The sequence below is a fragment of the Pelmatolapia mariae genome, linkage group LG22 (assembly GCF_036321145.2).
Source record: "Pelmatolapia mariae isolate MD_Pm_ZW linkage group LG22, Pm_UMD_F_2, whole genome shotgun sequence".
Lineage (NCBI taxonomy): Eukaryota > Metazoa > Chordata > Actinopteri > Cichliformes > Cichlidae > Pelmatolapia > Pelmatolapia mariae.
Genome location: NC_086245.2, coordinates 27,125,446 through 27,142,201, shown reverse-complemented (window position 1 = coordinate 27,142,201; position 16,756 = coordinate 27,125,446). Strand labels below are relative to the sequence as shown.

Here is a 16,756-nt window from a genome sequence, read left to right as displayed (position 1 = left end):
GCCCTCCCCTTTTCACGACACGGCGGCGTTGACTCGCTGACGTCTGACGTCACGCCGCTGTCGGAGGCGTCTGAAACATGGCCGCTCCCAGCTAGCCCAAGCGATTTGCTCAGTTTTCGCTCTTTAATTGTCCTTTTTGAACGGTAAGTGTCGCGGTAAAACTTTGCAGCGATGCTCTTTTGGATTTGTTGCCAGGTTTAATCGTGTTTTAAGTAGAGCGACCTATTTATTGCTAATTTTTTGTGGTGAAACGCGTCCATGCGTGTTCAACCACGTTTGTTTTGGAAAGGTCGGCCGGGTATTTAAGCACATTTTTTGGATTTCTCGGAAGAACGGTAGCAAGAAAGGTTGTTTCCAATCTCTTTTTAGATAAAAGCTCCATAAAAGAGAAAATTTCGATAAAGCTGTATGTGGTGTATTTAATTTAATGTTATTTATTTCTGGTGTGGGGAGGACTTCAGAAACAAACTCCTTCTTAGGGGAAGTCATGCCAATCTGCCACAGAGGAAAGTTGTTTTGAAGCATGAGCTAAAAACTTACTATACTTTCAGTGGTTACTTGGACATAAAAACTGCATCTATCTAATCTGATAAATCAACTTAAAGTGTGTCACCATTGCCCCAAAATAATGTTTTTAACCCCACCCTTCACCTCCTAAACTTTGGTGTTTTGGAAACCTCCCATAGATTTCAAGTCAGGATTCTTTGAGTGCCATGTCTCTCCTTTAAAGCCACTTATAGGTGAAATTTGTAAAATCCCACCCCTAGCCATCAGTAGATTGTAACTAAGGTGGCTGCTGTAGGACAAACAACTGTGACCACTGCTCACCTGTAGTGAGTGTAAGCTGCCAGTCTGCTATTTACCTCAGTTAGTATCCTGAAAACTTTGTGAAAAGAGTCTGATACGAGTCAGTGAGGCTAACGTCTGACTGATGATGGCGATACAGAGGTGAACTGTTGAGGATATTTTGAACCTTTTGGTCAGTTAGCACTGCTGTTTATGCTGCTGTTAGCAGGCATTAGCATTAGAGGTTTCAACATTGCTGCACTTACTGAATAAATTCTCATATGAGTGAAGATGTCATCAAACTGTTTATCAGAGAGAAAGTGTGATTCTTATGACACTCAAGCCTAATGTTAGCTGGTGTAACATTAGGTTACAACCTACTGTTCTTGTTGTTTAGCTGACCTGTTGTCAGCTGTGAGTAAATATGGGGGTGTCAATAACTGATCAATAACTAATTGCAACAATAACTGGAGTAAATGAACATGTTTGTGCATATTTTCATGTCTTAGCACCCTGACTTTGTTTAGAGGGTTGAGGTGAGGAGGAAGAGGAAGAGGATGACATTTTATCCATATGGTGGTGGCGTTGTCTCTTTCCTTTGCATTTTTGATTCTTTGGTGAAGGGGACTCCTTCTCACATGATAAAGCATAGGAATGATGTTTCATATCATCTGAAGGTGCAGACACTAATTTAAAAAACAAGAGTTTAGCTCAGCCACTGTATTCAACATGATGAGACAACATGGTGGCTTCCACAAATAGGCAGCCGGTCCTTTGTGGTTTAAATAGATTAATTCCAAGTTTATGAGAATGCATCTGTTTGTTGGAGGATGTAATAACAATCAAATCGATGTATATTTATGATTACAACATTTTTTTCTATATTAAATGACCTCAAATATCAAGGAACTGCACTTTGAATTTTTTGTGACGGTCTGCATTCTGGTTACTCAATATGGAGGGAAAAAAGGTTATTTCGCCCTCATGTGACTTTTTTCTTTTGCACCATTGCTAGTGCTGCACTGCTTGCTCTTATTGCAGTGTATGGATTTATTTTTCAACAGATGATGCTGCACAAAATGGAGAAAATGGTGCCGTCTGCTGAGGACGAAGAGAAGGAGATGGAGGGAGAGACAGATGAAGATGAGGAAGAAGAAACAGAAGAGGAAGAAGAAGGAAGTGAGAGGGAAGAAGATGAGGAAAAAGAGGAGCAGGAAAAGAATCCATTACCTGGTCAGGATGAGGAGAAAAAGGAGGCAGATGTGCTGAACCTCAACAACGAGGTGGTGAAGATGAGGAAGGAGGTGAAGAGGGTCAGGGCATTGATCATAAGGAAGCTGACACGTCAGATTGGCGCGCTGAAGAAGAAGAAGGGGAACGAGACCGAGATGGAGAGGAATCAGAGGAGAGCCGCGAGACTTCTGGAAGAGATCCACGACATGAAGAACCTCGTACCCGATCAGGTGGGCTTGTTGTCCTCTCAGCAAATCATTTCTGCAACGACTTCAAAACCATTTCATTCTTTATCTTTTCATTTTGAAATATTTTTTTCAACTTATCTACAGGTGACCAAGACCGCCTTACAGAAGAATCTCAGCTTTGAGCAGGTTTGCAAGAACCCCAAGTCTACCATATCTGACCGGGCCATCGCTCGCATCGCCACCCACCCTCAATTCAGCAGGAAGATTGAGAACATCAAAGCAGCTGTGAAAGCCTTCAAAGAGGAGCGGACGAAGAGCGGGAAGCGAGGAGGAAAGGAAAAAGTGCAAAATCAAGGAAAGGCAGTGGAAGGGAAGGTGACTCTGCAGTTACAAGAGAAAAAGGTGGGAAAAGAGGAGCTTAGGGAAAACAGCGAGGAGGAAAGTCTTAAAGAGAGTGAAGATGGAGCCGTTGCCGAAGTCGGAGAAGAAATGGAGAAAGGTGGAACTTCTGATGTTCACGCACAAAAAAAGACAGAGCCTAAGAGTGTTAGAGAAGCACCAGGAAAAACTAGTGACATAAAGGAGATTGTGAAAAATAAACCTCCAGTTAAAAAAGAGAAACCCATTATGCAGGCTGAGCCAGCTGAGGAAGAGAGCGATTTAGAGTTGTCCGGTGATGAAGAGAAGGAGTACTTTGATGACAGCACGGAGGAACGGTTCCACAAGCAGTCATCGCAGTCGGAGGAGAGCGATGATGATGACGGCTTCTTTGTAGGAAAAGTGAGCAAATTCAAGAAGAAAAAGAAAAAGCCAAAAGATGAAGGGATGGAGGAGGTGGCGGCGGATAAGAGAGCTGAGGCAGGAAAGGACTCGGCTGAGAACGTGAAGTCTTCGGACAAGCTCGAGAATCAACTCGATGAGCTTGAATCTAGGCTGAAATCAAAAGCGACCAAGCTGGAGTCTCTCTTCTGTCCTTCTCTGGCTGGGACTAAGGCAGGTGGGGGTAGAGGTGCTGGCAGAGGGAAAGGTGGAGATAAATTTAGGAAACACAATAAAGATTTCAATAAACAGCCCAAGTTCCAGAAGCCGGAGAAAAGTTCAGGGTCTAAGTACAGCAAGCCCTGCCCCGATGGCAAACACCCCGAGTCTGAGGATAAGGGCTTTGCTACCACTAGCAGAGGAAGGGGACAAGGCAGAGGCGATGTTCTGAGACAAAAAGATCACAGGGGTGGAGGTGTCTTCTCACATCGGCCACCACAGCAGGCACTGCATCCATCCTGGGAGGCCAGTAAGAGAAGGAAGGAGCAGCAAGGACAAATCCTGGCCTTCCAGGGGAAGAAGATCAAGTTTGGTGATGATGATGACTGAAAGTTGTTGGCTGTTTGTGTAAAGTTTAAAGTTCAGGGATGATGTGTTGGAAGGTTTAAACTCTAAGATGCAACCTGTTCTGTGATAGCTTTGTCAGTGGGCAGCAGTTTAAGCAGCGCATTCATTCTATGGCTGCACTATAGTAACGGGACAAATTTGAATGTAGGACACTGGGAAGCTGTTTTTTGTGTATTTGAACGTGTGCACAGTTCAGGTTTTCTGTCCTTGTAATTCCAGCGATGGTTTTGTGATGATGTTTATCCACTTTTTTTTAAGTCCTTCATTATTAGAGATGTTTTAATAATACAGTTGTAATCTTTACACAATCATATTGTGCCATTTTTTGCTGTAAAGTTTTTATCTGCAATATTGTGTAAATGTCTTGAGCCACCACTCGTTTCAGTACATTTTGCTTCCAAAGAGACAGACTTGTAGTTGTTTTTTTTATGTAGTTTTGACCAGTAGTTTGTTTTTGTACATTGGCTGCTTCTTCACCCATTTTCAGTCCAGTCCTTGTACCTGACCGTTTTATAGAGGAATGTATTTTCTCTCTCGCTCTCTTTTGTTAAGCTGTTTAACACTGATTTATGTTTCATTCAAGCGTAAAAAAGACACCTAACTCAGTGTTCTGCCTACACAACTGACATCTGAGTAAAGAACCAATTTTAAATTGTACCTTTATGCAATTTGTTACTTGCAGCCTGTCATAAAAAGATATCATTTGTTCCCATTCCCTTCATCAAACCTACAAAAATTGCCAAAGGTAACACAATTTGAGATTTAGTTCAGTTTTATTTATATAGCGCCAAATCACAACAACAGTCGCCTCAAGGCGCTTTATATTGTAAGGTAGACCATACAATAATACATACAATAATAATACATGAATAAAGTAGAATTGTTGGTATTTTTGCACCAACAAGGTGATTCCCAAAGCGCTATTAGCGAAAAACCTGGCATATCTCAGCGAGTATGGAGTGGCAAATCAAATTGTCATCAGTGTGTACAGAGGAGGCATGGTATTTTTATGATGACAATACTCCCAACCACACCTCCAATGAAGTAAAAGCAAACCTGGATTAAAAACAATAAACCCTCACATGTGGGTGGCCACCGGACCAGCTCCGGGGCTGCCGCTGGAGGCGCGGGCGGCCCCAGGAACCATCTCGTCACCGGCGCCGCTGGATGCGCGGGCGACCGCCAGAGTGGACACTTCCCCGTCCGGGCCGATTCCCTCGCCTGCTCAGCGGACTGGGGAGTAGGTTCGGCCGGATGACTTCCTCAGGCGGGCGATGGGGGTATGTGACGGGGCGTGTTCTGCGATCACCTGCAGCGGCATCTACAATCATGCCTCGCCAGATTAAAAAATGTACTCTTCTTGTGTTGTTGATGATGTGTATAGCTGGCAGCGGGAGAGCTGCAGCCGTTGAATGTACTGTTACAGCAGCTGTGTGATTACTGTAAGAATAAAAGATGCTGCAAAGCATGAAAATGCCATCGGGTCTGCCGTGGTGGTTTAGTTATCGTTTTTTGTTGTTTTTTTGTTTTTTTAAAGATTTTTCTTTAAAAAATGCACGAAAACAAGTTAAAACAATTACTGTTGAGAAACTATAATACAACTGGTGAAAATATAATTAATATGTAAACAACGAAACAACCCCCGAAGCGTCTAAGTCGCGTCACGTGACACCTAAACACAAGAGGGGGGAGGGGAAGCAAAGTGCGCCTGCTCTGCGCTGACACAGGAGCGGCGAGTCCGGCGACCTGGCTGTTTCATCTTTGCCGAAAGCACAGCACTGCAAACAAGAGCAAAACTTAAAGTAAAGAATCGATCTCACCAGGCTAGTATCGATCCGATGCTGACTTGGTATCGATACAGTCGATATTTGGTTCGATCCACCCACCACTAGCGTGCATAGCCAATATCCTGTCTTGTGAAAATCTGGTTTAAAAGGATACCGGGAAAACTGTGTTTCCAGCTAACAGCTTGAATTTAAAAGATTTTAAAACCCCGTCAGGATGCTCAGTAGAAATGATGATAAGATAAGGGTGACTGTTTCTGCTTGACGGTAGAAGAAAAGCTGGTTTCTTGTTCTCGGAGAGCCCAAGAGGAGTGTACAGAGGCTGTGTGGACCCTAATAGTTCGGGGCCCTTTGTGTGGGAATCGCTGTGAAAGTGGAGTTCTTGGAGGTAGGCAGCACCAAACCCCAGAGACCAGGGGAAAGTGAAGCTCGAAACAGCCCGAGGGCTTATATTTGTTACGGCCGTTTATAATTCAGAAACGAAGTGCGGTTTGACAGCTGATGTGGGCATGTCTATATAACGGAGACTGTTTTACGCAAGCGGCGAGAGACTTAAATACTTGGTGGTTTATCAGTTAAGGTTATTATCGGTCAGCCGCGTGCTGGTTAGCCAGGAAGTACCTTTTCAGAATAATGGCTTGTCCGAAAAAGTATTTAGTTTGAAAGTTGCATAGGTGTCCTTGCTGTATAAAAATCAGAGTATAACGTCTAAAATAATCAATAGTAGTAAAAAATAACTGTAGATGGTAAGATTTGGTATAAAATGTAATGTTTGTTGTTTAGTTTCTGCTGTTTTTATTATTATTTATTTATTTTTCTGATTTTCTTCAAACTGGTTAAAAAAACACGACACAATACAGAATTTAAACAGTTTGCAATAATTGTTAATATAAGATTCTCTAGCTATAATGGATCACTTCATACTTTAGGTTTAAAGCCATTTTCATAACGATGTCATATTTTAATTGAAGAAGTTCAACTTTTAAACTCGTGTGAGTATGATTTTATTTAGAAGGGTGGACTGTGACCGTTCGCGAACTTTTGCGTATTTCCGGTAGATTTACGCTTGTTTTACCTTCGCGCATGGTCGGGGACTTGTGTAAATGTCGGACTTCGGGTGCCGTGTAATCTGACTGCACACTTCAGCCGTCGAGTTTGTGTGAGGAAACATTGGTAAGGAGCCCGGTAGCGGGGTGCTGTTTATCATTGCTGCAAAACAACTGCTGCATGCTCAGCATGGGAGGGGAATGGGGAGTGTTCCTACTGTTAGCTTACACACACACACACACTGATGAGGGAAGCTAGCTTCTGCCCCAGTTGCGAAGTAATAAGTGACAGCTTGAAATAACTAAAGCAATTAGTCCGTGAAGGCAACACGAGTTTACTAGTTTATGCAGAGACGTGCTCACATCTTACAATTACATGGTTCTCAAGTAAAGGCAGTGGGCTAGTGACAAGTTTATATTACTGCAAAAATTGCAGCCCTGTGACAAATTAGGGGAAAACACATCCCAAGTTGCATGATATTGCAGTATCAAGCAGTAACTTCTAACAAGTTGTCTTAAATATTTTCAGGCAAAGGAATAAAGCTGGAGCTGGAAGACGGTGACCCGCCCCAGACCTCCAGGATGGAGGCAGTGCTGCCAGAGGTCCATCTGACAAACACAGGAGAAACCAGTAAGGCTGTGTGATGTAATAACTTGTGCTCTGGATTATCAGATGGAAAAACATGCCCATTCCAAGGAAGAAATGGATAAAACCTCTCGGACGCAGCTTTACAGTTTACAGGAGAGCATAGTTAATGGGTGATATTTTGTTCCAATAGCATGTGTAGCAAAAACTTAAATTAATAAATTAATGGTGTCAAATGCTTTGATATGCTTCTCCTTCAAAAATGGACTAACTGGGCCACACGGCTTAATCACTCAGTTGAGGTGTTGATTTAATCCCACGGTCACAGGTGTATAAAATCCAGCACTCAGTCATGCAGTCTGCCTTTGCAAACATTTGTGAAAGACTGGGTTATTCTCAAGAGCTTAGTACTATAATAGGACTGCACTGTTGCAGAAAGTCTGTTCATGAACTTGGTCCTCTCCTAGATATTCCAAGATCACCTGTAAGTGGTTTTATTGCAAGCAGAAGTATTTAGTAACTCAGCCTTGAAGTGTCAGAGCATGCACTCTTGCAGAGCAGGATGACAAAATGCTAAAGTACACAATGTGAAAAAGTCATTGCCAAGCTAGGCTGACTAAGTAACTGCAGAGTTTCAAAGGTCCTCTGGCATTAACATCAGGACAAAAAGTGTGCATCAGGAGCTTCGTGGTTCTCCTGTGGTTGGTGATATGAGGCTTGCATCAGACAGAGTGGTGTAAAGTATTCACTGGACTCTAGGACTGCAACAGCAAGTCAGACTTTCTAATTCCAACATCAGCATTTGACCTCATAAGTACTCTGCTGGATCAGTGGGGCAAAAAGTCACACACACACTCAATCTTGTAGCAAGTCTTCCCAGAACAGTAGAAGCTGCTATAGATGCAAAGGGCCACCAGATTAATCTTAAAGCCTACAGATTTAGAATGAGATGTCCTGTAGGTCTAGTGTACAAGAAAGGACTGCAAGGTTTTTGGTCATATTACCTGTTAGACAGTTGTGTCATTGGTGTACTGCAGAACTGTGCTGGTAAAAAACTTAAACTCAATATTGGTATCATCTTCATCCTTGAATGAGTCAGTGACAGATACAGTTTGGGGGACTTGATGAATATCACAAGGATTAACATTTTGAAGTTTTTGGGTCATGAATGGCAGCCTTATTCACTAACTGAGCAGTCAGACGCTGCCCATCTTTGAACTCGGCCTTAACTGTAATCTCAGCTACATGCATGTAAAACTATCTTGTTGAGAGAAAGTTCTGACAGACCATCACACAAGCACCAGCCAACCTTATGGCAATTCCTGCTGTAGCTGTTGCCCCTGGAGGCAACAGCTACAGCACCAGGTACCAGATACTATAACCTAATGGAAAATCCTGAAAATCACGGCAAACCGTGCCGAGTTGATCTGAGTAGGTAGTCAAGGAAAAGGGGGTTAAGAGATACTCTCAAGGTGCAGCCATTACCAGCAAGAAAACATCTCAGTCTCCACCTGTCCGTTTATCCTCCAGGTCTCGGTTCCCTAATGTGCAAGCGGGAGAGGTCGCGCTTCGATACGTCGCTAGGTTTCTTGACCCGGAAGTTTGCAGAGCTCCTGAGGTGCTCCACCGATGGGGTTTTGGATTTAAACGTAGTGTGTCGGGAACTTGGCGCCTCTAAGAGGCGCATCTATGATATCACAAACGTCCTTGAAGGGATCCAGCTCATCAAAAAGAAGTCTAAAAACCACATCCAGTGGTGGTAAGTATAAACTGGGCCAGTAAGTAACAAACATAGACCCATTTTATGCATAAATGTATACAGTGGCTTGCAAAAGTATTTGGCCCCCTTGAACTTTCCCACATTTTGTCACATTACAGCCACAAACATGAATCAATTTTATTGGAATTCCACGTGAAAGACCAATACAAAGTGGTGTACACCTGAGAAGTGGAACGAAAATCATACATGATTCCAAACATTTTTTTTACAAATAAATCAGTACAAATACAGCTGCTCTGTGACGGCCTCAGAGGTTGTCTAAGAGAATATTGGGAGCAACAACACCATGAAGTCCAAAGAACACACCAGACAGGTCAGGGATAAAGTTATTGAGAAATTTAAAGCAGGCTTAGGCTACAAAAAGATTTCCCAAGCCTTGAACATCCCACGGAGCACTGTTCAAGCCATCATTCAGAAATGGAAGGAGTTTATAACTGTAAACCTACCAAGACAAGGCCGTCCACCTAAACTCACAGGCCGAACAAGGAGAGCGCTGATCAGAAATGCAGCCAAGAGGCCCATGGTGACTCTGGACGAGCTGCAGAGATCTACAGCTCAGGTGGGGGAATCTGTCCATAGGACAACTATTAGTCGTGCACTGCACAAAGTTGGCCTTTATGGAAGAGTGGCAAGAGGAAAGCCGTTGTTAACAGAAAACCATAAGAAGTCCCGTTTGCAGTTTGCCAAAAGCCATGTGGGGGACACAGCAAACATGTGGAAGAAGGTGCTCTGGTCAGATGAGACCAAAATGGAACTTTTTGGCCAAAATGCAAAACGCTATGTGTGGCGGAAAACTAACACTGCACATCACTCTGAACACACCATCCCCACTGTCAAATATGGTGGTTGCAGCATCATGCTCTGGGGGTGCTTCTCTTCAGCAGGGACAGAGAAGCTGGTCAGAGTTGATGGGAAGATGGATGGAGCCAAAAACAGGGCAATCTTGGAAGAAAACCTCTTGGAGTCTGCAAAAGACTTGAGACTGGGGCGGAGGTTCACCTTCCAGCAGGACAACGACCCTAAACATAAAGCCAGGGCAACAATGGAATGGTTTAAAACAAAACATATCCATGTGTTAGGATGGCCCAGTGAAAGTCCAGATCTAAATCCAATCGAGAATCTGTGGCAAGATCTGAAAACTGCTGTTCACAAACGCTGTCCATCTAATCTGACTGAGCTGGAGCTGTTTTGCAAAGAAGAATGGGCAAGGATTTCAGTCTCTAGATGTGCAAAGCTGGTAGAGACATACCCTAAAAGACCGGTAGCTGTGATTGCAGCAAAAGGTGGTTCTACAAAGTAATGACTCAGGGGGCTGAATAGTTACGCACACCCCACTTTGCAGTTATTTATTTGTAAAAAATGTTTGGAATCATGTATGATTTTCGTTCCACTTCTCACGTGTACACCACTTTGTATTGGTCTTTCACGTGGAATTCCAATAAAATTGATTCATGTTTGTGGCTGTAATGTGACAAAATGCGGAAAAGTTCAAGGGGGCCGAATACTTTTGCAAGCCACTGTATTTAGTAGGGCAGGGGGGCTTTTTTTCTGCTCCTAATGCTCAGACACATTGGATACCTTAAGTGTTGCTTGTTTCGTTGTTGACCCGGGTGTTTTTGAATGCTTGTGCACAGGGGCGGACAACTGAATGAAGACATTCAGCCTGTGCTGAAAGCTCTTGGCGAGGAGGAGAGGAAGCTGGACGAGCTGATCCAAAGCTGTACGGAGCAGATTCATGAGCTGTGTGAGGACTGCCACAGTCACAGATATCCTTTGTCTGTTCAGCTTTATTTCACTCTGTATTGTCACCCAGGAATTACTCTGAAGGCAGGTTTAATGGGTAAAACTGCTAGGATTAAAAATATTAGTGTTTGCAGTTAAAGAAACAGCACCAGGAGCCCTGAGGTGTTCTCAAAGTCTCAGTATGTCTGCCTTTCAAACTGCATTGACTCCATGAGACATGCAGGTGGCACTAGAGGTACATTTCTTTCTTTGTAAACTGTCAACATTTAATAATGGCTGACCAGAGACAGTCTTTACTGCAGTGGTGTGTGTGCTGTTGGCATAAAGGAGGAATAGTTTATTTGTTCCAATCAAGGAAAAATACTTGCTTTCAAAGAACAAACAATACCTGGAATTAATTATCAGTAATGTTTCAGAACACACCCGCCTTGTGGTTAATAAAAAGCAGTGGTTGTCTGGTGATTGTGTTGAATTTTTTTATTTATTTTTTCAAATCAAATTTGATGGCCGATTCCAAGTAGTTGCAGCAACCAGCTGGTCCACAACGCCCGCTTTCAATTACAGGGTGATTGGTTGCTTGGTGGGAGGGCAGTTTGTCTCCCAGCAATCGCGGATTGGCTCAGACCAACTGCAGGTTTGAAAATAACTGCCATCCAATTCATAACCGCAGACGGACTGATTGCACTGTGCCTGCGTTAAAGAGCGTGTGGGTCATTTTGTAGTTAAATCCCACCTCCAGCAGCTGTGTCATATTTGTTGGGAATGCCCGTTTTACATCAGTGACATTCTGGCCAGTAGTTAATGTGACTTTTGATGTTTGTAGTTGGCAACAAATGTGTGAATTTTGCCACTTGATCACATTTGATTGATGTATTATCACAAATGTATTTAATTGCCAGCTTGGCTAAAAGGAAAACTGAAGCCCAAGTGGGATAAATCTGCCTCTCCTGTGGCAGGGGGAAAAATCACCTTCCTAATGGGTCTATAGTGTTTTTTTTGGTGTTTATTTTATGAATTGTGGCTCATATTGGTGTAAAGAAAACAGGTCTACCTTGTGATAAAGAAACTGTTGCAGTGTGAGCATGCGGTGTCCTGCAGTCGTACAGTTATGATTCGAAAAGCTGACACGATGTAGGTGAAACCACACTGCTGGTGCGACACGTGCATGAGTTTTGGAATCCGTTGAGCTCTAAGCTCCAGCGGCACACAAACACCAGTCTGTTGTTTTTATTGTCTTCCTTGACTTTGTGGCTCACATACGCCTATTTGACTTACAAGGATATCTATAGGATTCCCGCCCTGAAAGATCAGACTGTGATCGTGATCAAAGCCCCAGCAGAGACTCAACTCGTAGTGCCACACCCAGACGAGGTACGTGTCAGTCGGACAAGGTGTAACATTATTAGAGTCATTTCTGTTCTCTAGTGGAACTGCTGCTGTTTTTGAGTTGTTAATCAAAATCCACGTGTCTGCTTTCTCAATGCTCAGAGCCTGCAGATCCACCTCAGCAGCACTCAGGGGCCCATTGATGTGTTCATCTGCTCCGATGAGCCCCTCCCTATCGAAGCCACAGGTTATTCAGCTGCTGACGAAGGCAGTGGAAGTCATTTAAATGACAGCGACTCTATACTCGATTTGCCCTTCGCGGCCTTCGCTCAGTCTTCCAAAGGTGAGTCTTGTGTTTGAGCGTCCTGTCGTCTGGCTCACATAGATTAGGCAAAGAGCGCTCTGGTGCAACAGAGGACGAGGAAACGACGTATCCCCGTAACCGCTTTGCTGTCACAGGAGCCTTGAACAGTACTGTGCCCAGCTCCAACTCTGGTTTGAGATTTTTGGGTGATTTTGATTACTTTCTTCCTCACCGGTGTCTCCTCATTCACACTCCCATGTCATTCCAGAAAACGCTAACAGCAGTTGTGGAATTGATAATCTCTCCAAGCTTCAGTCTGAGCCGACACAGCAGCGCTCATCCCCCGTTTCTCCTATGCCCTCCACTCTCACCTCCCTCCAGCCCCCCTCTGAGTGCAGTTTTGTTGCTCTCACTCCCCCTGTGGCCTTCTCTCACAATGAGGAGGGCTGCGTTGTGAGCGCGGCTGACGGGGAGGGCGTCACTGACCTCTTCTCCTCTGTCGACTTGGACCAGTTGCCTCTGGATATTCCGCTTCTCTGAACAGATGTGAAGGAATAAATGGAATTTCCATGTAAATGGGATATCAACCGGATCCAATAAACTAGTTGAAGGAGCCAAACTAGTGAAGGAGACTTCCATGTAATTCCATTGCCATCCAGGCCTCTTTTTCTTCTCTTTTGGACTGGAGCTGACACATGCTCTGAGGCATGTTGTTTCTGTTTTTGAGGCCTTTTTGACAGCTCTTCTCCACAATATCAGTATTTCAGTGTCAACAAAAAGGACTCTGATTTGAACCCAGAGCTTTGTCAGTTATAGACACACTGTGAACTGGTCTGGAGAGGTGACGTACACCAAAGGTTTAGAAGTCTGTCCAAAGTCATTCATTAGACTCTTGCTGCTTGTGTTGCAGCTCTGTGAAGACAAACAGGCATTCGTACACAACTGTTTGATGAACATTGTTGTGTTTTATTACAGATTCACTCGACTCGTTGGAGATACTAACGCAGATTTGTGTCTTATTAGTTACAGCTGGTCTTGTATTACCTTGCAGTGATGCGTTTAAAACAAACCTGTCCATTATTTGGCCTTCTCTGATCCAGGTTTTTCATTTCAGATACCTTAAGTCAGGACGATTTATCGGTGTCAGTCCAGGCACGGTGCTCTTTGCCCTCAGATTTATCGTATCGCATCGAGGTCATTTGAATCATTTCGATGTGCGGTTTAAGACTGAGTTTGCGGCTCGGCGTGACGGAATAAAGATTTTGGCTATGAAGCCGTTTGTGACGACATAACAAAGTAACAGGTGAATGTTGATTGGTTAGGCTATGACCAATGACTGTTAAGGTTTACTGATGTGTTGGAACAGTGCATTACTCTGTCCTACTTAAACTGAACGCCTCATAGCACAGTGTGCTATAAGCCCGTGTTGGCTTTTCTCAGGGTTCGAGTAGCTTTTACACCCGGTGCAATTTCATAAGTTAAAGGCTGATTCATACACAGTATTTACCAGAGCCCCACTGAGGTAGGATTGCTAAGACCTAAACTGATATCCGGCAATTTAAAAATCCGACATATAAGCAGCAATATTTAGCATAACCACATTTCCATAAGATTTGGCACATGTAGTTTAAAAGCACTCTAACTGGAGGTGCTCAGATCAGCTGCTTGTTGTGTAACAAACAGGTGTTGCTTACCGAGAAGTCAGAGGAGTGATCTCTGAACTAAAAGTTTGCAACATCAACACTCAAAATATGCTCTACAGCCATGTCTTCTTTCCACTTTTCAACTTTGATGCGCCATTAGAAATGCTGATATCGGCTGATATCTGTCGGGCTCTAGTATTTACAATGTTGTCCAGAGTTTGACGTGTACGAGAGCTTTGCTTTAATATTGATCGCTAGTTTAAAATGACACTAATTATGATGCCAGACATTTCAGCAGGTCACTTTCTCAGGTACCGCTGCGGCCTGTATGCACTCTTAGCTGTTAAGAGGAGTGGGATTGTCTGATGATGACACGCTGAACCACTAAAAGCACCGAGGAGAGGCTCTTCCATTTAAAGCCCGTTCTTGTTTACAGAACATTTTAAATTGTGCCTTTTTCACGGCGCACACTTCAGCGAGGTTGTGTTCGGCGCCACTAAAAACAAACGCGTTGCATTCGGGTGAACTGTTTTGTCATCGTTCTTGGAGAATGAAAGGGCTTCTGCTGATGAAAGGACTGTAACACTAAACCCTTTTCATGCTCACTTGAGCATCTCTCATGAACGCTCACCAGAATTCTTGTCATTTGTTGTCAGTATCAAACTAGGACAGCGCCCGGCTCGAGTGGCTAAACTGCTGTATTTACGAGGCATTGAACGGCTAACCACTGTTGGCACTCAGATCTGGTGTTCTGTAATCCACAGAGTGGGCTAGTCTCTTCACGATGTGTGTTATGTTTGCTTGGCAGAGTCGGGAAGCTGTGAAAGGAAAAACTGTCTTCAGTTTTTTTAACAATTCGACACTAAGATCTAATCTAAAGCAGACTTCAGGTTTTTCCCCTCATGTTATTTTTACTGTTCATGTATTCGTATCAGTTTTGTGTTCAGTTAGATTCATTCTCACTCGAGAGCCTCTTTTTACCACTGATTCTGTCCCTCTTATGCAGCTTTGTAGCCAGAAGACCTCTGCTGAGGGTCGCCTTCTCATTTCTGTTAAATATTGTATCAAAACTTGAATAAATTTGAGCTCATTTACTTATTAATTCCCAAGTCTATTCTGTTTTCTCTTATTTTTAAATTTTGCTTTTCAGTGAGTCCACGTTAAATTACTCTCATTATGCTTTTCCTTATATTCAGACAGCACTGAATGTTAAGGTTTAAGAGTTTTTCCAACTCGTGGCTCTCTATGATGTCACTGAGAGTGGATCACAACTGCCGTCCAGAGTTTCTGTTTATAAGGGTCAGAAGAAAGTTTTAATACAGGCAGCCGGTATAAGTAGAAGACACACAGGTCTGATTCGTGCAAAGCTACCGAGATTAAAAAGAGCTTTAAATGAACATTGGATCCTCTAATGCAGGGGTGTCGAACTCCAGGCCTCAAGGGCCGGTGTCCTGCAAGTTTTAGATCTCACCCTGGGTCAACACACCTGTATCAAATGATTAGTTCATTATCAGGCCTCTGGAGAACTACAAGACATGTTGAGGAGGAAATTTAGCCATTTAAATCAGCTGTGTTGGATCAAGGACACATCTAAAACCTGTAGGACACCGGCCCTTGAGGCCTGGAGTTGGACACCACTGCTCTAATGCCTGTTAAATGTTTTCAGACTAGTTGATTTAAGTGGTAGTGTAAGCCTTAATCAATTAGATCATGTAACACTGACCTATGAATCATTCAAGTGTGTGTGGGGGAGGAAAAATAAGCGCCAACTCAAGAGATGAGCTGGTGTTGTCTCCACATAACAGACAACTTAGCAAAGAACCAGTTTGAAATTGCATCATTTGGCACTTTGTTACAAGCAATTTGTAAAAAAAAGCACACACAATTAGTTCCGATTTAATGAGCCAATGGCATAAAATAGTATTTTTGTGCCAACAAGCTGATTCCCAAAGATTTACTAGGTCAAAAAAAAACTTGACACAGGACCTGAGAGATGGATCTGGCTCTTCAGTTGATCCAATCTACTGTTCACTGAAGCCTCATTAGAAAGGATCTCAGTGGATGGGTGGCTGTCAAGAAGCTATTAAGGAAGGGAAGAGAAAAGACTGAGATATGTCAAATTGCAGAACTGATTACAAATTACAAGACTGAAAATGGGTGGCAACAGTTCAAATGAAATGTAGAACAATTTTGAAATATTCGTTTCAAATCAATATGTACAGACAGTCAGGAGAGAGGTAAAACAGTGGAGGCTCGGTTATAGTTTGGCTTGTATTTCAGGCAGCGGTGTTTGAGATCTTGTCCAACTACTGTTGGATTGTGATCCACCATTCAGTGCCATCAGGGAAGCATTTGGTTTCACGTTGCGTGCACTAAAGACATGCCTCGAGTGGAAAAGACACAAACAAACCACAATTGAACATGATCAGACATGGACTGGCCTCCCCACAGCCAGGACCTCAGCATTATTGAAACAACATGGGATCATCTTAACAGAGAATGGAACAAGAGGCAACACCCAAAGAAGAGCTTTGACTGTTCTTCAAGAAGCCTGGAGAGCTGTCCCTGACTACTTAAGCACACTTTCTTATATTGTTTTTAAGTAAAGCTTATTAAACACTGTGAAGGCTTCAAATTTGTGGTTGTTAAATTTTCACTATATTGGAAAATTATTTTAACAATAATTTTAACTGTGCTGGGTATTAAAAGGTAAAAAGGTAAGCTTTCAGAAGATGGATGTTGTTTTGATAAGCCAGCTCTCCCACATGCTGATACAATCCTTTAAAGTTTACACGAAAAGCACTTTTTCAAGTTTTCCTCTGTGAATTATCAGAAAGCAGAAAAAAGATCCAAGGTACTACGCTCCAAGGCTTGTTTCTGTTACTCTGCACTACAGACAATCAACTGGGAGAGCTTTGCTTTTGAAACTGATATATCCACGTTAGCGATGT

The 16,756-nt window shown here is 43.1% G+C and overlaps 2 protein-coding genes across 2 annotated transcripts; both read left to right on the top strand.

Annotated features, from left to right (window-relative positions):
* The first annotated feature begins 34 nt into the window (after positions 1–34).
* Positions 35–5,051, top strand: srfbp1 (serum response factor binding protein 1). The gene is made up of 3 exons (XM_065471248.1): positions 35–143; positions 1,851–2,249; positions 2,352–5,051. Exons 2-3 carry the CDS (start codon positions 1,851–1,853, stop codon positions 3,573–3,575), a joined length of 1,623 nt encoding a protein of 540 aa, XP_065327320.1. The 5' UTR covers positions 35–143; the 3' UTR covers positions 3,576–5,051.
* A 1,390-nt stretch (positions 5,052–6,441) lies between these two features.
* On the top strand, positions 6,442–14,888 carry e2f3 (E2F transcription factor 3). Its single transcript, XM_065471246.1, has 7 exons — positions 6,442–6,550; positions 6,953–7,054; positions 8,540–8,768; positions 10,424–10,555; positions 11,789–11,903; positions 12,021–12,201; positions 12,431–14,888. Exons 2-7 carry the CDS (start codon positions 7,006–7,008, stop codon positions 12,700–12,702), a joined length of 978 nt encoding a protein of 325 aa, XP_065327318.1. The 5' UTR covers positions 6,442–6,550; positions 6,953–7,005; the 3' UTR covers positions 12,703–14,888.
* Positions 14,889–16,756: the final 1,868 nt, after the last annotated feature.